Raw genomic sequence first — 22,531 nt, 5'->3', positions numbered from 1 at the left:
TCTCGCCATTGAATGTCACCCTTGCAGAAATCAGTTTACCATAAGCACACAGGTTTACTTCTGGACTCTCAACTGATCTCTACGTCTCTTTCCATTTCAGTACCAGACTGTCTTGTTTATTCTAGCTTTGTAGTAAGTTTTGAATTCAGAAGTATGAGTCCTTCAATTTTCTTCTTTTTTAAAATTGTTTTGCCTATTCTGGAATTTTTCACATTTCCATATGAATTTGAAAATCAATTTGTCTATTCCTGCAAAAAAAATGTTAGACTTTTGATATGTATTTCCTTGAATCTGTAGATTAATGTAAGGAGTACTACCACTTTAACAATATTAAGTCTTGAATATGGGTTGTCTTTCCTTTTGCTTAGGTCTTCTTCAATTCTTTCAACAATGTTCTGCAGTGTTCAGTATATTTTTTGCACTTCTTTTGCTAAACATTTTCCTACATAGTTCTCTTTTATGTTGTTATAAATGGAATTATTTTAATTTCATTTCTGGATTGATCATTGCTAGTGTAAAGAAATAGTTGACTATTGTACAGCAGTCTTGTATCCTCAACCTTGCTGAACTCTTTTACTAGCTACAATAGAGTGTGTTTATTCTTTAGGGTTTTCTATATGTAAGATAATGTCAAATAGAAACAGACATAGTTTAACTTCTTCCTTTCCAGTCTGGATGTCTTCCGCAGTTTTCTTGTGGTATTTTTGTTTAGCTTTAGTATCAAGGTAATATTGGCCTTATGGTACGAACTGGGAAGTGTTCCCTCCTTTCCTATTTTTTGGAAGAGTTTGTGAAAGAGTATTAATTCTTAAAATGTTTGGTATAACTAAAAAGTTTTGATAGTTTGTGCCCTTCTTGGAGTTTGTCCATTTCACTTAGGTTACCTAATTTCTTGGCATACAGCCATTCATACATAGTATTTTCTTAAAATCCTTTTTTTATTTCTGTAAGGTCAGTAGTGTAGTCTTTTTCATTCCAGATTTTAGTATCTGATCTTCTCTTTTTCATGGGTGGTCTAGCTAAAGGCTTATCAATTCTGTTGATCTTTTCAAATAATCGATTTGTGGTTTATTGATTTTCTCTGTTGTTTTTCAATTTTGCATTTCATTTCTCTATGCTATAATCTCTATCAATTCCTTCTTTCTTGCTTTGAGTTTAGTTTGCTCTTCTTTTTCTAATTTCTTAAGGTGGAACTTGGGCTATTTGGAGATTTTTCTTCTTCTTTATTATAGGTGTTTACAGCTATAAATTTTCCTTCGAAGCACTTTTTTACATACATCCACAAGTTTTGGTATGTTTTGTCTTTATTTTCATTTATCTCAAAGCGTTTTCTAATCTCCTTTTGATTTCTTCTTTGACCTCCTGGTTACTTGGGAATATTGTTTAATTTCCATATAGTTGTGACTTTCCCAAATGTCCCACATATTATATTCTAATTTCATTCTATTGTGGTTTCAGAACATATTTTGCATGATTTTAATCCTTTAAGATGTACTGAGTCTTGTTTTATAACCTGACATATGTTCTATCATGGAGAATGTGTCACGCACATTTGAGAAGAATGTGTGTTCTGTTGGTGTGTGTTCTGTAGATGTCTGTTAGTTTGAGTTGGATCGCAGAGTTGTTCAAGTATTTTATTTCCTTGTTGATCTTATTTCTAACTGTTCTATCCATTATCAAAAATGAAGTTTTGAAATCTCCATCTATTACTGTAGAATTGTCTATTTCTCCTTTCACTTACGTTAGTTTTTGTTCCATATATTTTTGGATGTATGTTGTTAGTTTCATATATGTTTATATTTTATGACTTCCTCATGGATTGACCCTTTTGCCATTACGAAATGTCCTTTCTTGTCTTTAGTAAGAATTGTTATCTTAAAGTCTGTTTTGCCTGTTATTAGTATAGCTACTCCAGCTCTCTTTTGGTTTATCTTGTTCCATTCTTTTACTTTCAACCTCCTGTGTCTCTGAAACTAAAATATGTCTCTTGGAGAAAGCACATCTTCATATTTTCACTTAATCCAAGTTGCTAATCTCTACCTTTGGTGTTTAGTCCATTTATATTTAATGTAATTACTGATACGGTTAAGATTTACATCTGCCATTTTACTATTTTTTTCCACATGCCTTATATCTTTTTTGTCCCTCTATTCTTCCTCAACTGCCTTAATTTGTATTAAATAGACACTTTCTAGTTACCATATTAATTCCCTTGTCGTTCATTTTCTTTTATTTTTCAGAGTTATTTTCTTAGTGTTTCACCTGGCGATTACAGTTAACATATTAACTTATAACAATCTCATTTGGTCAGTTAATACAAAAATTTTTTTTAAAGATTTAAAAGATTTAAAGATTCTTTTAAAGATTTAAACCATTGGTGGCGCAGTGGTTAAGAATCCGCCTGCCAATGCAGGGGACACGGGTTTGAGCAATGGTCCAGGAAGATCCCAAACGCCTCATAGCAACTAAGCCTGTGAGCCACAACTACTGAGCCTGTGCTCTAGAGTCCATGAGCCACAACTATTGAGCCTGTGTGCCACAGCTACTGAAGCCCGCACACCTAGAGCCCGTGCTCTGCAACGAGAAGCCACCACAGTGAGAAGCCCATGCACCACAATGCAGAGCAGACCCCGCTCGCCGCAACTAGAGAAAGCCCCCCATGTGCAGCAGTGAAGACCCAATGCAGCTAAAAATAAGTAAATAAATAAATTTATTTTTTTTAAAGATGATTTATTTATTTATTTTATTTACTTTTGGCTGTGTTGGGTCTTAGACGTGGGATCTGTCGTTGCACCGGTGCGCGGGCTCTTCGTTGTGGTACACGGACTTCTACTTGTGGTATGCAGGTTTTCTCTTCTCTAGTTGTGGCACACAGGCTCCAGGGCATGTGGGCTCTGCAGTTGTGGCACGCAGGTTCCAGAGCACATGGGGTCTGTAATTTGCAGCATATGGGCTCTAGTTGAGGTGCGCGCGAGCTCAGTAGTTGTGGCACGTGGGCTTAGCTGCCCTGTGGCATGTAGGATCTTAGTTCCCTGACCAGGGATAGAAACTGCGTCCCCTGCATTGTAAGGCAGATTCTTTACCACTGGACCACCACGGAAGTCCCAATACAAAATTAATTTTGGTATTATTCAAAAACTTTGCTCCTGTTATGGCTCCATTCCCTCCCCTCTACTTTGTGCCTTTATTGTCATACAAATTATATCTTTATACACTGTATGCATATCCACTTAGATTTATATTTACCACTTTATGCACTTGTCTCTTAAGACACAGACTACAAGAAAAATTACAAACAAAAATAAATGTTTGCTCTCCTTATGTTTACCTATATAGTTACCTTTCCTGGTGGTACTTACTTCTTCATGTGGATACAAATTACTGTCTAGTGTCATTTCATTTCTACCTGAAGGACTCCCTTAAGTATTTCTCGTAGGACAGGTCTGCTAGTGACAAATCCCCCTAGTTTTTGTTTATCTGAGAGTCTTACTTTCTCTAATAAAAAAAAAAATGATATGTAAATCACATAAAATTCACCATTTCAAAGAGTATAATTCAGTGGTTTTAGTATACTCACAAAGTTATATACCTATCAACACTACCTAATTCCATAATATTTTCAACACCCCCAAAAGAACCCTATACCCCTTAGCAGTTACTGCCAGCATCCTATTCCTGCCAGCATCCTCAATGCCTGGAAACCAGTAATCTCTTTTCTGTCTCTACAAATTTTCCTATTCTGGATATTTCATAGAAATGGAATAATATAAATATGTGGCTTTTTATGTCTAGCTTCTTTCACTGAGCATAATATTATTGTCAAGGTTTCTCCTTTATTTCTCAACAGCAGCTTTTCTGGATATACAATTTTTATTCAACCTTCTTTTTCTTCCAGCATTTGGAATATGTCATCCCATTGCCTTCTGGCCTCCATGATTTCTGATGAGAAGTCAGCTCTTAATCTTATTGAAGATGCCTTGAACATAATGAGCAATTCTCTTGGTGCTTTCAAGATGCTCTCTTTGTCTTTTAGCAGTCTTACTTGGTTGTGTCTAGGTATGGGTATCTTTGAGTTTTTCCTACTTAGTGTTCGTTAGGCTTCTTGGATGAACTGATTACCTTCTTTATTAATTTTGGAAATTTTTGGCTATTATTCCTTCCAATGTCCTTTGTTCCCAATTCTCTCTCACTACTCCCCTTCTGGGAATCACATTATGTTTATATTGCTATGGCTGACGGTGTCCCACAGATCTCTGAGCCTCTGTTAATTTTCCTTATTTTTTTCTTTCTTTTCTTCACACTCAATAATCTCAACTGACCTATCTTCAAATTTGGTAGTTATTTCTTCCGCTTAATCCAATCTGATGTTAGGCCCCTCTACTGAAATTTTCATTTATTACATTTTAGAAGTCCAGAATTTCTATATGATTCTTTAAATTTTTTTAAAAAAATTATTTATTCAGACATAATCCACACACCATATAATTCATCAATTTAAAGTGTAAAATTCAATGTTTTTTAGTATATCCACAGATATGTAAAACCATCACCACAACTGATTTTATAACATTTTCATCACCTCAACAAGAAGCCCCACACTCTTAAACTACCACCATTCTACCCACCTCCTATTCTCTCCCCAACTTAGCCCTAAGCAACCACTGACCTACTTTCTGATTCTGTAAACTTCCCTGTTCTGAACATTTCTTATGAATGGAATCATATAAAACGTGGTCTTTTATGACTGGCTTCTTTCACTTAGCATAACATTTTCAAGGTCCAAGTACTGCTTGCTATTTATTCTATATTCTTCTCCTTTCTTCCTTAAAAAAATTTTTGTTATTTTCTCTTCTCTCATTTTGATTGTTACATAACTCTTTTTTCATTCTTTTAGTGGCTACCCTAGAAATTACAACATAGCTCTTAGTGTATCAAACTGTAATATAAATTAGTACTTTCACCTTTTCCTCAACAATTCAAGAAACTAAAGGCACTGGAACTTCATTTACTTCTTCCAGATATACATGCTATTACTGTCATCAATTTGAAATTTATACACACAAATGAATATATATCCACTCAAAAACATTATTATTTTAGATGGTAGGTATTCATTTAAATTTATCCCCATACTTGGCACTTTTATTCCTGTATTTATTCCTTTAACCATTTCTAAGTGTTTTCTGGGATAATTTTCCTTGTAGGTGAAAAATGCTCTTTTGTATTTTCCTTCAGTGCAAATCTGCCGGTGACAAGCATTCTCAATTTTTTATTTGCCACAAAGTGTCTTTTTTCACCTTATTAGAAGTTACTTTTAGTGGATATTGGATTTTATATTGGTAGTTATTTTCTTTCAGCATTTTGTAGCTATTATTTTATTATCTTGTGGCTTAAACTGTTTCTTTTGACTAGTTCACTATTAGTCAATTTGTTGCTCCTTGAAGGTAACCTCTTTTATTTTCCTTTGACTTGCCTTAATATGTATATATATATTTGTCTTTACTTTCAACAGTTTTACTCTAATGTGCCTAAGTGTACTTTTCTTTTTATATCTTGCTTGGGATTTGTTGGGTTTCTCGTATCTGTGACTTAATGTCTTCTAACACTTTTGGAATATTCTTTACCATTGTTTTTCTGCCCTCTGCTCTCTCTAACCTCCTTGTGGACCACTTACGTGTATAATATATTTTAACTCCATAACTCCCACGTCTGTTGCCTTGTTATATTTTCTAACCCTCCGTATCTCAGTGCAGTTTGATTATTTTCTTCTTACCTATCTTTCAATTGTCTCTTAATTTCCTCAATTAAGTCTAAACTACTGTTGCCCACTGTTATGCACAGAGCTGTGTTTCTCCAAAATTTGTGTTGAAGTCCTAACCTGCCACACCCAAAATGTGACTGTATTTGGAAACAGATATTTAGAGAGGTTATTCAGTTTAAAAAAGGTCACTGGGGTGGGCCCTAATCAAATATGACTGGTGTCTTTCTAAGAAGAGGAGACTAGGAGACAGACACACATACAGTAGAGACCATGCGACACAGAGAGAAGACAGCCATCTATAAGACAAGGAGAGAGGCCTCAGGAGAATCCAACCCTGCCAGCACAGCATCTTGATCTTGGACTTCCCATCCCACAGATCTGTGAGGAAATAAATTTTTATTGTTTAAGCCGTTGTTCTGGCAGCCCTAGCAACCTAATACACCCATTCACTAAGTGTTTAATTCTGGTTATTATAATTTTTAGTTCTAGAAATTTCCATTTTTCCCCAGTTTCTAACTGTTTGCTAAAATTCTTTTTTTTTTTTTTTTTTTTTGCTGTACACGGGCCTCTCACTGTTGTGGCCTCTCCCGCCGCGGAGCACAGGCCCCGGACGTGCAGGCTCAGCAGCCATGGCTCACGGGCCCAGCCGCTCTGCGGCACGTGGGATCCTCCCGGACCAGGGCACAAACCTGTGTCCCCTGCATCGGCAGGTGGACTCTCAACCGCTGCACCACCAGGGAAGCCCTGCTAAAATTCTTAATGTTGTCTTCCATTTCTCTGAACTTAAGTGTAGCTATTTTAAAATGTGTCTGACTACTCATCTATCTGAATCCTCTGTGCATCTGGATCAATTATCTGTTGGTTTTCTTAGTTTTTCAGTCCCTTCATTTTCTCTCTTGTATTCTTGGTTATTATTTATTGATTGCTAGATATTGCAGAAAAATCTGATGCCCAGGATAATGTTATCTTCCTTCAGAGGGTTTTTATTTGCTTTTGGCAAGTGGGCAGTAAAACTAGCAGTCAGAGTTCATCTGAATCCATATTCAAGGACTAGTATCATTCAGAGTTGATCTACCTATAGCTCTTTACTCCTAGATTGCAGCTCTTCAGATTCACAGCCCAAATAGTGGGGAGAAGACTCACGACTACCACTGGCTTGGGGGCCCTGGCCTCCAGCTTTTGATCCCTAAGTCTTCAAAAGTGCTCCACAGCTTTTCAATGTTTCAGCTGCCTCTTCCAGAATTAGCATATTTCCCTAAAGAAAAAGGACCCAAATGCAGCTCTCATCATCTCTCTGGGTTTCTGTCGTTTTGTATCTTCACCTACTTATTCTTCTTTGCTTCATTAACTTCTCAATTAAATTCAAGTAGATATACATATATATATGTATATGTATTCATATAATAAATACATGACATATGTATGTGTATATACACACACGTGTGTATATATGTAATATATATATTCAAAAATATATACACATATGTGCCTACATGTGTGTATAATATAAATATATTCCTTTTTAAAAATTGCCAAACATAGCACAGACATACCTCATTTTATTGTGCTTCACTTTATTGCACTTTGCAGATAGCTGCATTTTTTTTTCACAAATTAAAGGTTTGTGTCACCCTGTGCTGAGCAAGTCTAACAGTGCCATTTTTCCAACACATTGTTTTTTAATTAAGACATGCACATTTGTTCATTGCACACTTAACAGACTATAGCATGGCATAAACCTAACGTTTATATGCACTGGGAAACTAAAAAAATTGTGCCTCACTTTAGTGCAGTACTAGCTTTACTGTGGTAGTCTGGAACTGAACCCCCAATATCTCTGAGGTATGCCTGTATTTACAGTATTGTTAATAGAAATAACATGGCGCCTGGAATGATACTGTTCATACGGAGAAGATTCAAGTTTGTTTCTTCCAGGTGTCTAGAGTATTAGCACTATGAGAAACTTAGAAACACTAGCACGCTGGATCATCATATCTGATTCAAAAATTTAAAATAATTCAAAGATGAGCTGCAGTTTGCTTTCAATCACCCTTATTCCTAGAATGTAGCCCTTTGGGGCCCTAAAACAAAATGATGGAGGTTTTCTAGTGCAATCTACCCTTAGTGGGTTCTAAACTCTAATCACTGTCCACCTAGAAAAGCACTTGCACTTGACAAAAGCAGATTGTCAAAAGCACTCTTCAAGAAATATTTCTTGAATGAGAAAGTAAGGACCTCCAAAAATCTGTTCAACCATAAAAGCAACAAGCACACTGCACAAATGGTCAAAATCAACTTTTTTTTAGAACTGTGGAAACTAACCAGAGGCTTAAAACAATCTGAACAGCATTTATTCAATGAAATTGGCTGAATCTTGACCTTTGTGGTGTTTTAACTTGCTCTATTCATATTCCCCTTTCTCTGCGGTAGCTGTGACACCTGCAGCCTCACTACCATGGTAACTGAGAAAATAATCTAGCAATCACTGGAGGGTGCAGAACATTCAAGGCATTTGAAGAAATCTATGTCCTGTCATTAGCTGATCACTAAGCTAAACTAAGGGGAGATTTCAGTGGCTACACACAGTTTAGATTACGAAGATTACAGAATCGGGCCAGGGAAAGCATCGAAGAGCAACAACAACAATCCCTGGGGGTGGAGATTTGATTTGCAGAGTTGCCAACATTATATCAAAAATGTCTAGGGACTTCCCTGGTGGTCCAGTGGTTAAGAATTCTTCTTCCAGTGCAGGGGACACAGGTTGGATTCCTGGTCGAGGAACTAAGATCCCACATGCCACAGGGCAACTGAGCCCACGTGCTCTGGAGCCCATGAGCCACAAATAGAGAGAAGGCTGCGTGTCACAATGAAAGATCCTGCATGCTGCAACGAAGATCCTGCATGCCACAACTGAGACCCGAGGCAGCCAAATAAATAAATAAATATTTTAAAAAAGAAAGACGGCTTCCCCAGTGGTGCAGTGGTTGAGAGTCCGCCTGCCGATGCAGGGGATGCGGGTCTGTGCCCTGGTCCGGGAAGATCCCACATGCCACGGAGCAACTAGGCTCGTGAGCCATGGCTGCTGAGCCTGCGCATCCGGAGCCTGTGCTCCGCAACGGGAGAGGCCACAACAGTGAGAGGCTCGCGTATCGCAAAAAATAAATAAATAAATAAAAAAGAAAGGAATGTAGCTTTAAATAAATTTTTTTTAATTAAAAATAAATATGTCGGGCTTCCCTGGTGGCGCAGTGGTTGGGAGTCCACCTGCCAATGCAGGAGACACGGGTTCGTGCCCCGGTCCGGGAAGATCCCACATGCAGCGGAGCGGCTGGGCCCGTGAGCCATGGCCGCTAAGCCTGCGCGTCCGGAGCCTGTGCTCCGCAACGGGAGAGGCCACAACAGTGAGAGGCCCGCGTACCGCAAAAAAAATAAAAATAAAAATAAATAAATAAATATGTCTAGCTTTCAATAAAAAATTATGAAACATGCCAAAAAATAGCATACCACAGCCCATTCACGTGAAAAAAAGTAGTTAATAGAAACTGTACGGGGAGAAGCCCGGACATTGGTTATATTAGACAAGGACTTGAAATCAACCATTTTTATTTTATTTTATTTATTTTTTAAATTATTTACTTATTTATATTTATTTTTGGCTGCTCTGGGTCTTAGTTGCTGCGCGTAGGCTTTTCTCTAGTTTTCTCTAGTAGCGGGGGCTACTCTTCATTGTGGTGCACGGGCTTCTCACTGCGGTGGCTTCTCTTGCGGAGCATGGGCTCTAGGTGCACAGGCTTCAGTAGTTGTGGTACGCAGGCTCAGTAGTTGTGGCGCACAGGCTTAGCTGCTCCACGGTATGTGGGATCTTCCCAGACCAGGGCTCGAACCTGTGTCTCCTGCATTGGCAGGTGGCTTCTTAACCACTGCACCACCAGAGAAGCCCCCAACCATTTTTAAATAATGTTCAAAGATCTAAAGAAAACTATATCTAAAGACCTTAAGGAAAATCTCACAAAGTAAAGACTACCAATAAAGATAGAAACTGTGGGCTTCCCTGGTGGCGCAGTGGTTGAGAGTCTGCCTGCCGGTGCAGGGGACACGGGTTCATGCCCTGGTCCGGGAGGATCCCACATGCCGCAGAGCGGCTGGGCCCGTGAGCCATGGCCGCCGAGCCTGTGTTTCCGGAGCCTGTGGTCTGCAACAGGAGAGGCCACAGCAGTGAGAGGCCCGCGTACCGCAAAAAAAAAAAAAAAAAAAAAAAGATAGAAACTGTAAGAAAGAACCAAACAAAAATTTTGGAATCAGAAAGTATAAGTGAAATGAAAAATTCACCAGAGGGGCTTAAGAGCAGATGTGATCAGGCAGAAGGAATAATCAGTGAACTAAAAGATAAATCAATCAAGATTATCCAGTGTGAGAAACAAAGAAAAAAAGGAAGAAAAATGAATGCAGCCTCTGAGACCTGTGAGACACCATCAAGCATAACAACATACGAATAATTGGAGTCTCAGTAGCAGAGGAGAGAGAGAAAGGGGCAAAAGAGTGTTTGAAGAAATATTGGACCAAAAATTCCCAAATATGATTCAAAAGTTAACTGACACATTCAAGAAGACTAAAACATACCAAATAGGATAAACTCAAACTTGATCTACAACATCAGCCCTTCCCTGGGTCTCCAACCTGTTGGCCTACCCTGCAGATTTTGGACTTGCCAGCCTCCATAAATCACATGAGCCAATTCCTCAAAATACACACACACACACACACACATACACACACACCCCGTATTGATCTGTCTCTCTGGAAACCCTAATATAAAATTAGCACAGGACTTCCCTGGTGGCACAGTGGTTAAGAATCCACCTGCCAATGCAGGAGACATGGGTTCAAGCTCTGGTCCGGGAAGATAACACGTGCCGCGGAGCAACTAAGCCCGTGCGCCACAACTGCTGAAGCCCACGTGCCTAGAGCCTGTGCTCCGCAACAGAAGTCACCGCAATGAGAAGCCCACCACTGCAACAAAGAGTAGCCCCCGCTCACTGCAACTAGAAAAAGCCCATGCACAGCAACAAAGACCCAACGCAGCCAAAAATTAATGAATTAATTAAAATAAAATAAAATAAAATTAGCACAGAGAAGGAGGGACACCATAGTACCAGAAAGGAACAAATTTTTGTGTACTACTGAAATCAATTTGGTATTAATATGAATGAGACTGTTATAAACTAATATGCAGAAAAAGCATTTGATAAAAATCCAACACACTTTCACTATAAAAACACTCAGCCAATTAGGAACAGAAAGAAACTTCCTTAACGTGATAAAGTGAGTCTATGAAACACCCACAGCTAACATCATACTCAATGGTGAAAGACTTAAAACTATCGCCCTCAGATCAGGAAAAAGACAAGGATGCCTGTTTTTACCACTGTTATTAAATATTGTACTGGAAGTTCCAGTCAGAGCAACTAAGCAGGATAAATAGATAAAAGGCATCAAAATTGGGGAAAAAAGAAGTATGACTATTTCTATTTGCAGGTAACATGATTCTATATAGAAAAATCCCAAAGAATTGGGGAAAAAAATCTACTAAAGCTAGTTAAGTTCAGAAAAGTTGCAGGGTTAAAGGTTAACACACAAAACAATTATGTTTCTATACACCAGCAATGAACAATCCAAAAATGAAATCAGAACTATTCCATACTCAGTAGCATTCAAAAGAATAAAATACCCAGAATAAATTTAACTGAGGAGGTGAAACACTTGAACCTGGAAACTACAAAACATTGCTGAAAGAAATTAAATACAACCTAAATAAATGGAAAGACATCCTGTGCCCACATATTGCAAGAGTGAATATTATTAAGCTGACAACACTTGCAAAGTGATCTATAAATTCAATGCAATTCCTATCGCAATTCCAATGGCCCTTTTTACAGAAATGGGAGTGCCTATTCTCAAATTCATATGGAATTCCAAGGGGCTCTGAATAGCCAAAACAATATTGGAAAAAACTCTGGAAGACACAGACTTCCTAATTTCAAAACTAACTAAAAAGAAGCAATAATCAAAACAGTGTTGTACTGACATAAGGATGACATAGAGACCAACGGAACAGAACTGAGAGTTCAGAAATAAACCCAAACATCCAGGGCTAATTGATCTTTAATAAGGGTGCCAATACCATTCTATAAAGAATATAGTCTCCCCAACAAGTGGTGCTGGGACACGTGGATAACCACATGCAAAAGAGTAGAGTTGGACCTCTACCTCACTCCACATACAAAATGTAACTCAAAATGGATCAATGACCTAAAGGTAACAGCTAAAGCTCTAAAACTATTAGAAGAAAACAGAGGCATAAATCTTCATGACCTCAAATTTGGCAACAGAGTCTTAGATTTGACAGCACAAGGAACAAAAGAAAAAATAGGTAACAGGACTCCATCAAAATTTAAAACTTTTGTGCATCAAATAACATAATCAAGAAAGTGAAGACACTCTACAGAATGGGAGAAAATATTTGCAAACCGTACATCAGACAAGAGTTCTGTATCCAGAATATGTAAAAATAAAAACAAAAACTCTTACATCTCAAAAAGAAAAAGACAAATAGATCAACTGAAAAACAGGGAAAGGACTCAAAAGGACTTCTCCAAAGAAGTTATACAAATGGACAATAAGCACATGAAAAGATGTACAACATCATTAGTCATTAAGGAAATGCAAGTTAAAGCCATAATGAGATACCACTTCACCAGAGTTACAATTAAAAAAAGGAAAATAAGATGTGTTGGCAAGGATGTGGAGTAGCTGGAACCCTCCTATATTGCTGATAGGAACGTGAAATGGTGCATCCACTGTGGAAAACAGTTTGAGGGTTCCTCAAAAAGTTAAAGAATTACCATATGACCCAGCAATGTCACTCCTAGGTATATACCCAGAAGAACTGAAAATAGGTACTCAAACTAATACATATACAGGCATGTTCACAGCCTGTATTATTCATACTATTCACAATAGTCAAAAGGTGGGAACAGTACAAATGTCCATCAGTGATGAATGGATAAACATACAATAGAACATGATTCATCCATAAAAAAGAACAAAGTAATAATATAGTCTACAATTTAGATGAACCTTATAAACACGATCAATAAAAGAAGGCAAACACAAAAGATCATGTATTTTATTATTATCTCTATATAATATACACAAATCCACAGAGACAGAAAGCAGATTAGATGTTACCAGGAAGTAGGGGGAAGGGTGAATGGGGAGTAACTACCTCCTTCCAGGATCAGAAAGTAGTTACCAGCAAGCTGATATCTTGGTGTGTCTGCTCGAGCGGTACCTGGGTCCATGAAATGAGTGGACACTGAGGGCTGAAGCAATGAAGAAATGGGCTAAATCTAGACATATTTTTCTCATACCCTCTGAAGTGCAAAATTCCAATAAACTGTTCTGTCTGCCAAGAGGACAGAGAATGCAGATGGCTCTGGGGTCAGATTCCCTGAGGGGAAGGCCCCGCACACAGTGGCAAATTGGACTGACTCTGCAGCTCCAGGAGATTACAAATTGTTCCTGACAGAAACGGACACCTATTCTGGACTGGGTTTTGCATATCTGCTGGTAGATACAAATTCTCAAAATACTATAAAAGAACTAAAACAGAAGACACTATACCAATCTGGACTGCCAAGTCACATTTCCTCAGACCAAGGAACACACTTTCATCCCCAGAGTAACAGTTTGACAGAAAATCAGAATGAGCAACTGAAACATTTATTGTTTAAAATGAAGGGAATAAAGGTGTGAAGGGCTAGCTTACATGATTTTATGAGTGTGTACTCATATTCAACATGACAGGGGCCAAGGGAATGTCCCCACTAGATAAACTCCTCTCCTTTTCTGGGGGATCTAAAGAACAAGGGGTGGGGAAGGATGCTGCTATGACAATACTTTTTGTTTTCCTCCACATGACGTTAACCCTCTTTTTTACTACCTGATGCAGTGGTTCTCGGACCAGGACTGCAACTTTGGGTGCTAGAAGCTGTGATGAACCATGTATTCATTTGCTAGAGCTGCCATAACAAAGTACCACTAACTGAAGTGTGCTGTTCCACCGTGCTGGAGTCTAAAGTTTGAAATCAAAGTGTTGGCAAGGTTGTTTCCTTCTGAGGGCTGTGACAGAGAATCTATCATTCTGTGACTCCTGGTGGCCTCATGTGTTCCTTGGCTTGTAGATGGTGCACTCCCTGTGTCTTCACACTGCCTTTCCTCTATGTGTGTCTGTCTCTGGGTCCAAATGTCCTCTTTTCCTAAGAACACAGGCGTAATGGATTAGGGCCCACTCTAATGACCTCATCTTAACTTGATTATCGGCCAAGACACTCTTTCCAAAAAAGGTTACATTCACTGGTACTGGGGTTAGGACTTCAATATCTTTTTAAGGGGGCACAATTCAACCCATAACAGTCCCTAAGCAAGAAACTGTAATTAGAGTTCCTAAGGGCCTAACGGGGTGGACTGTGCCTTCACCCCCTCGGGCAAAATTGAGGTTCACAGGACACGCATCTATATTGCCTAGGAGGTGAGACAGCCCACTCGTTCTGACCTATGTAATCCTACCCTATGTGAATGGCAGTGGACTGAGAGGGAGGCAATTGCTAGACTAGTATTGCTGGCAGCATCCTAGACCAGCACAGTGGCTAAACCTAATGTTCCATTTAAAGGTGGAAAAGTTTGGGTATAAATACAGAGAAGGAAGAATGGTAGTTGAGGATAAAGGAATGAATAAATGGTTGTGCAATGAGGAAAATACAATATTACATTGGTGCCTTAAAAGACACTCAGAGCAAGAGGTGACATTGTCTGTTAGCTCAAGTATACCAATGTCTGAAATGGCGAATGAACTGCTGCTTTCAGAACCTGACAATGTTGAATGGAAGCCTGCAAACTAAAGTGGCATGGCTCTGGGAGATATTTTGGTCCTACAATATAATGATGAACTGAACTAATTATTCATGCCTGCGTGGGTCTCTAGTAATGTGCCACTGCTGACTCTTATATTTCAGGTTATGTCTACTACCACCCTGCATCATGATGTAGGGTGACCTTGTTGGTAAGATTCAACTAACCTTGTTGGTAAGATTCAACTATACCATGTATATAAGTCTTATGATAATACCAATACTGATAAGCAAATATATTGGGAAATTGGGTTAAAGCCTCCTCAGGATGTAATATAAATGGAAAAACTACTGGCCTGAGGAAGAACAGGACTAGCTAACCACCAGCTAACTTCTATGCTAAAGAGTTCTGCACAAGTTTATTGTAAGGTACAAACAGTGCCTTATAATAGATGAAGGGGGGAAAGAGTAATTAGTACAGAAATATCAGAATATATGTAATGGCCTTATAGAGCATACCAGTTGTTTCTTTAAGTCCACCTCTACCCCACACTGGCTCCTCCAAAACTCAGGCATATTCACAATGATACTACTACTTGGCTTACAGAATGCAGTGGAAGTGACGCTACATGGCTTTCAAGACTAAGGTATACAAGGAAACACATTTTCTACCTGGCTCTCTCAATCTCTTGGAATGCTCAAGCTCTGAACCCAGCCACCATGCTGTGAGGAAGCCCAAACTAGCTCATGTGAAAAGACCACATGAAGGGGCCCAAATGGAGCAGAACTGGAGCCCACTGTGCCCTGTCCAACTTCCTGACAGCGAACATCATAAATGCTCACTGCATGTCACTAAGTTTTAGGGTAATATACTACAGAACCATCCATAACCAAACAGTGCTCAAGTAATTTACAACCCAGAGGGAGAGATAAATAAGGATACAAACAACTAATAAAAGGCAGGATGTGATAATCACTACACAGAATGTTAACAGAGGGCCTTGGGAGAGGATCATAAAGAAATAAGTCTAGCTAAGGGATGGAGCAGAGGAGGGGAAATGAGAAAGGTTTCACAGAACTAATCTTTGAGCTAGGGCTGAAAAGACATACACAACTTTGCAGGCAAACAATAGCGACTACAAGAAGGAAGGTGTGAGTGGGACTTCATAACAAAGTAGCATATCACATGGACCTCTACAGGGACAAAATTTAACTTCTGGTTTACATAATCTCTAATACTGAAACAGTACCAAACCATTGGAAGGACACTATAGGAAACATTATTCTAAAATGAAACAAGGTGGAGTTCTAGAGATTGACTTTAATCATGCGAAATCATTAAGTTTCTTGCTGTTTAATCTCTATGCAAAGGGCTAACACTGAACCCTAAGAAATGAAAGCCACTTATCAGTGCTTCCTTTGATGTACTGGCCAAGGCAAAACCCAGTACCTTGCTTGCTCACTGTTCCAGACCCAATATCAGCTTAATGACAGCAATTCTCCATGGTTAGCATTCTTTGGAGTTCTAGGGGTGATTTTCAGGGAGGCACTGGTCTTGAACTTAAATGAAAAGAACCAGTGCCTAATGACAGCCATAGAAAGCTGAGAAAATTAATAAGCTGCTTTAATTACTAAAATGTACCCTGACTTTCCTGATAAGGGCCTGAAGATTATGCACACAGGCATCAGACTGACAACCAGGGAAATAATCATTACTTACCAAATCAAATCAAAGCACTGAGCTCTTTAAGCTGCTTTGTACAAGTAGAAGCCTGAAAACAGTGCTTCTGAGCTGCCTGTCAGTCTGTTTAGGAAACTCACCTTCGAGTTGGGATCCCTCTCACTAAATCAGACTTCCTCTTAAAGTGATCAGGAAGGCAGGCCTTAAAAACCCTGATACTTTAGAACTGCTGTTCTCCTCACCTCATAGAACTTTTTCAAGGAGCCCACCAGGCACAGCTTCAGGCTATCCACCATCTCCTGATGCGGCATCTGGAATACCACTCGTGAATACCATTTTGTGAGGGTGCTGGGGCAGAGGCAAGCAGAGAGAGAGAGAGAGAGAGAGAGAGAGAGAGAGAGAGAGATGAACACACACTCACAAAGGAAGGCCCACAGCTGAATGTCAGCATACACAGGCTTCTCCATACACCAGTCACACAAGTACCCAGCAAACGCATTTATGTTACATGGAAAAACACACACTGATGTAGGGAAAAGATACATGTAAGCCAGCTACAGAATATAAAAATACAGGCATGGGCTCCCCTGGTGGCGCAGTGGTTGAGAGTCCGCCTGCCGATGCAGGGGACACCGGTTCGTGCCCTGGTCCGGGAGGGTCCCGCATGCGGCGGAGCGGCTGGGCCCGTGGGCCATGGCCGCTGAGCCTGCGCGTCTGGGGCCTGTGCTCCGCAACGGGAGAGGCCACAACGGTGAGAAGCCCGCGTACCGCAAAAAAAAAATAAATAAATACAGGCATAATTGTGGATATCTGCTACAAAACTGCTTCCAATTGAAAAAATTTAACAACTTAGATATCCACCAACAGAGGACTAGTTAAATAGTGCTATAGCATATAATAAATTCCATGCAGCAGTTAAAAAGAATTGATGGAGATTTATTTGTGTCAATACAGGAAAATGACCAAAATATACAGTTTAAGTACATAAAAGAAGATGAGGAACAGTATACATAGTAATGTGCCACTTGTATGTGTATACCAGCTACCTATATGTTAATATATGCATAAAAGAGTACCTAAAAGTATATACATACTCCAAATCTTTGGTGGTGGTTAATGAAAGCTAGACCATGAGGAATTTTCACTTTCTAAATTTCTGGAGATTTTTGCATGAGCATGCTTTATTTTTACAATCAGAAAAAACAAACAAAACCCCTCATTTCTAGGGGAAAAACCCCACCACCAGCAAGACACAGACCCCATTCTGAAAGAGGTTACACTGTAGTCAGGGAACAAACTTACACATGTGATAAGAGATTGTACAAATTAATATCACAGGAAGATAGAGAAGGAAGAATTTCAGTATACTTTTACTATAATATTAAATATTCAAAAATTTTTTCTGGCTTTACAGTAAGATTAGGCATTAAAATAAGGTAACCAAACACAATAGAGCCAGGAGTGGTACTTACAGACTGATGCTTGCGACAAAGCCAACCACGGAGCGCATGCTTCTGCTGGGGTTGTGGTAAACATCCACCCCGATCACCATTAATTGTCTCTGGGTTAGAAGACAAAAACAAACCAAAAATCCAAGCAACACATCACCCCATCTTTAATTGTTATCTGAACCCCAAAGCAACATACGAAAATAAGTTCTGGGAAAGGAAGAGAAAGAGTGCAATCAACTTGATATTTTTTAAACACTATGAACAAAGTCAGAGATCGTCAAGACCAGGGACTGGCAAACTTTCTGTGAAGGACTAAAAAGTAAATACCTTAGGCTTTGTGAGCCACACCGTCTCTGGAGGAACTATTCAATTCTGCCATTACGGCACACGAGCAGCCACAGGTAGTACGTAAAGGAGTATGGCTACGTTCCAATAAAAACGCATTTAAGGACACTGAAAACTGAATTTCATATAATTTTCATGTGTCTGGAGATATTAGTCTTATTTTCTTCAACCACTTAAAAACGTGAAAACCATTCTAAAGCTTGTGGGCTATACAAAAACAAGCAATGAACCACTCAGACTATAAGCACTGAGAATGAGGAAAATTCTAGGCGGAAAATTAGGAAAATAGCTAGGTAGGACTCTCTGGGATGCTGAATTGAATGAAGACATATCTCAGCATCACTCACCAGAGGAATATCCACTCCCCAGAGCTCACCACCCAATTTACAGTTAATCTGAAGTAAAATTTTCTGGGCCACACTCTGAAGCCTGGTGGGCTGGCCAATGGTTCGGACATTGATGACCTGTAATAGAGGGGAAAGCGGACACTATCAACCTTTCAAACAATGTAAACAATTCTAGAGCAAGTACTACATTTGTTTAAGAAACTCGGGCTGGCAGATAATGCACTGGGTACTAACAGTTCTAATTCTAGAGTTTCTGGTCAGGCATGTTGTGTGTGTGTGCACACACACGACACAAATCAAAACCAAAAAACAACAAGCCAACAAAAACTTTCAAAAAGATCTCATGCAGATTAAAAAAAAAATTAACCTCCGTAGGAAAACCAGCTTTCTCCTTTCAAAGGAAAGCCTATACTCTCAGAACCCAGTCATGTGAAACCACCTGGCGACTCACCCATGAACAAGCAAAAGTGCTCATTTGGGAACATGAAAGCAGCATTTACAAAGAACATCTGCTATTAGCCAGGTTACTGTAACAGGAAAGTTTCACCAGATGGGTCTACATATGCTGGCTTCTAATAGTTACTTTAGTCCCTCTTTTCCAAGCCTCAAGGGAGGCTAGAGTTTCCCTCTGTGCCTCCTGCCCAGTTTCCACTCACTTGCGAGGGCACGGGAGTCTGCACACAGCACAGCTTTTTAATGGCCCTGTAGAGATCGTCACGTGTGCCCATGATGATGCAAACAACCATCTGTATCTTCCCCTTGAGGAGATAAAGTATATATAAGTCAGGCTTTGGAACTCTGAGCGGACCTTGATAGGGCTCCAGTCAGGGGCAGTTCAAGAGTCTGCAAAGCCACAGGACCTTTAGGGTAAAGAGAGGACTGAACCAAAGATGGTGGACATTCCAACAGAGAAAAAGGTCCTTGAACCTGAGTGAGTATTTGCTGGGTTCCAGGCTTCTTCGCTTAGCTACATAACAAGTTACCGTAAGTTACCTAGAGCTGGTCCTGACTACCTGATTAATTTATTAGGACACTTAAGATCCCTGGAAAAGAACCAGGCTTAAAAATATGCAAGGGTTTCTTATTAGTTGATGCTTTCAGTGCACTATAATGTTTTTTGCCACTCTCTTTAGTAAACTAAGCACCTTATTACATTCATGCCATAGAACTTTAACTAGGAAACATGGGATACAATACCAGAAGAAAGGATTCAGAGCCAAATGCAGAGGAAATGAAGCTACTGTCAAATCCATAAGTAGATCTTCCTAACTTTCCGATTAGGAGAGAGAATGATATTGCCAGAAGAATATCTTATATCAGCATCTTCTACCTCTCACTGCTTAAGAGATCTGACATTAAGAACAGAGGATCCTTCAAAATCTGAATAAAGTAAAGTAGCACACAAGTGAAATGAAGTTGCCAACGCTTTATGACAGAAACAGAAATCAACAGTATACTATTCCAAATCAAGATTAATTTTAAATGAAGACTTCTCAGAGGACACATGTTCCAGCAATCAGATCAAAGAACTTCCGAAGCCACGCAGAACATGGGCTGCATGCTGGGAGCCTGTGGGCTGGATCTAGGAAACAGATGTGGTTTTTTAGTTCCTATAATGATTCACAAGTCTTTTTAAAATTAACATTTAAACATAGGTAGGTGTACACATATGCAAATCTAGACTTTTGGCTTCTATTGAAAAATAAACAAACTAAAAATCAATTTGACAATGCTGGGCTGTTATCTGCAGTCATGGGGTTTACTCTCTTTAGTTCCCTAGAGTCCCCTCCTGGCCCACTTCACTCCCACAGACATCTGAGTTTATGACCCTGAAACAAAGAGAATAATAAAACAGAATGCCCTAGAGATGGCAGAGAGACAGCAAGACCAATAGGAGTCAACATTATGAATGACACTCATATCCATGCTACATGAAGACTGTTGGCAGTGCACTCTCATACATAAAAGAGGCCAAGTCGTGAGATGGGGGAGCTGAGGTGCTCAGCTGGGTTTTTCTTTTGAAAGCAGGGCAGAATTTATCAATGATCAGGCCCGGGGGAGGCCATGGCAGAGTAAGAAGGCATGGGAAGTCAGGAAGAAAATACAAAGAAAGAGAGAACATGAGTGTGCTGCTACAGATGACACACCCAGAGCGGTGGATGAACAGAGAAAAAAGTCATGACTGACTAGTATTCTAGTCAATACTAGAATATCAATTCCAGTATTGATCTCACAAGAACTGACTCTTCAATTCAAGGACTAGTTATTTCCAAAAACTTTTGGTCTGCTTTTTTTCCCTCCTTTATTTTCTTCCTCTGTTTTATGTACGAACAGATAAGAACTGCAGGCCTGAACTACTGAGTTGTGAACACTATGACCTACTCAGCTCCAGTAGTCCCGTTCGGCTATCTGGACCAAGCTGATGGGCCCACTGCCAAGTTCATCATTGGAGCAATGTGAATCTTGAATCAAACCAGACTGTGACAGCTCAGTACTGAATCGTGCAAGATGGCACCTGGCCCAGGAAATTGCTTTCTGAGCACAACATGTTCTATATAGATAAAAAATTGAAGTTAAGTCAGCTATTATCTCAGCCAATTACGTGAGGAACAGAACGCTGGAGTGAGTGAGAGTGCCAACAAAGGAGGAGAGAAGCGAAACCAACCAAAGGGCATAACGATTACTTTGTTAATTCAGTATTTCACGTGCACATGAGTAAGATACAGATTCCTGGATATCATCAACAGCAGATCAATAACCAAGATAATTTAAAATCAAGTATTCAAGGGCTTCCCCGATGGCGCAGTGGTTGACAGTCCGCCCGCCGATGCAGAAGACATGGGTTCGTGCCCCGGTCTGGGAGGGTCCCACGTGCCGCGGAGCGGCTGGGCCCGTGAGCCACGGCCGCTGAGCCTGTGCGTCCGGAGCCTGTGCTCCGCAACAGGAGAGGCCACAATGGTGAGAGGCCCACGTATGGCAAAAAAAAAAAAAAAAAATCAAGTATTCAACTATTTCAGAATGGACATCCTAAAAATTTACTCAAATTAATTTATTACCTCAGCTCCCAGCATGGATTGAATGGTTCTGACATAGGTCTCTATGCGATCATCCTTCAGTTCCACCCAGGCTGGCGGGCTCATGCGTATGCCAATGGGGCCAGCTACCTTCTCTAACATCTTCACCAGTTCTCGGGCTTGATCCATTGCTCTCTTTGGGTAAAACAGCGCCCAGAAATGCATGGGGACCTAGGAGCAACAACAAGCTATTTTTAGTACTTCCCACAACTTCCCCAACACCCCAACTTCATATCAGGAGATGTTATTCTAAAGAACAAATTGCTTTTCACTCTCTCTGCCTGAGTTCTGTCTTATCTAATGCTGATTACTAATGCAGATGTGTGTGATAAGTAAATTGTGGCACAGTCTCACAATGGAATATTACACAGCAATGAGAATAGAAGATCTGTAACTATACCTAACAGTATGGAGAAACTTACCAAACAAGGCTGAAGAAATGAAGCCAGACATGACAGAATATATACAGTATGGTTTCATGTATATATTAAGTACAAACACAGCTGAAAAAAATCAATGCCGTTAGAGGTCAGAATAGTGGTCATTCTTGGGTTGGGTAAGGGTGCCAGGTAGGTAGTAATTAGGAGCATGGGGGTGGGGCTTCTGAGGCACTGGTAAAGTTCTGTTTCTTAACCCTCAGTGTTGATTACACAGATTTAACTTGTGAAAATTCATCAAGTTATATACATAAGTGTACTTTTTCTTTAAATATATTTCAAAAAAAAAGTTTTAGAAACAAATGTGTGTACTTTATGCACGGCCATAGAGACCAGGTGAGCCAAAAACATTTAAAAATAATTATAGGGCTTCCCTGGTGGCGCAGTGGTTGGGAGTCCGCCTGCCGATGCAGGGGACGCGGGTTCGTGTCCCGGTCTGGGAGGATCCCGCGTGCCGCGGAGCGGCTGGGCCCGTGAGCCATGGCTGCTGAGCCTGCGCGTCTGGAGCCTGTGCTCCGCGACGGGA

At 39.9% G+C, this 22,531-nt stretch overlaps 1 protein-coding gene across 2 annotated transcripts in view; it reads right to left on the bottom strand.

Moving 5' to 3' along the window:
• PIWIL2 (piwi like RNA-mediated gene silencing 2) overlaps window positions 1–22,531 on the bottom strand; it is a gene marked incomplete at both ends in the record, with an annotated part of 86,804 nt that overhangs the window by 11,653 nt on the left and 52,620 nt on the right. For both annotated transcript variants that reach the window (XM_082656381.1, XM_082656380.1), the window contains 5 exons: window positions 16,594–16,699; window positions 17,824–17,912; window positions 18,495–18,611; window positions 19,151–19,252; window positions 21,551–21,739. In XM_082656381.1, the coding sequence (XP_082512507.1) occupies window positions 16,594–16,699; window positions 17,824–17,912; window positions 18,495–18,611; window positions 19,151–19,252; window positions 21,551–21,739 (603 nt within the window). The remainder of the gene's footprint in view (window positions 1–16,593; window positions 16,700–17,823; window positions 17,913–18,494; window positions 18,612–19,150; window positions 19,253–21,550; window positions 21,740–22,531) is intronic.

This window comes from Grampus griseus (genome assembly GCF_964374135.1).
Source record: "Grampus griseus genome assembly, chromosome: 6".
In the NCBI taxonomy this organism is placed as follows: Eukaryota; Metazoa; Chordata; class Mammalia; order Artiodactyla; family Delphinidae; genus Grampus; species Grampus griseus.
This window is presented reverse-complemented; position numbering and strand designations above follow the sequence as displayed.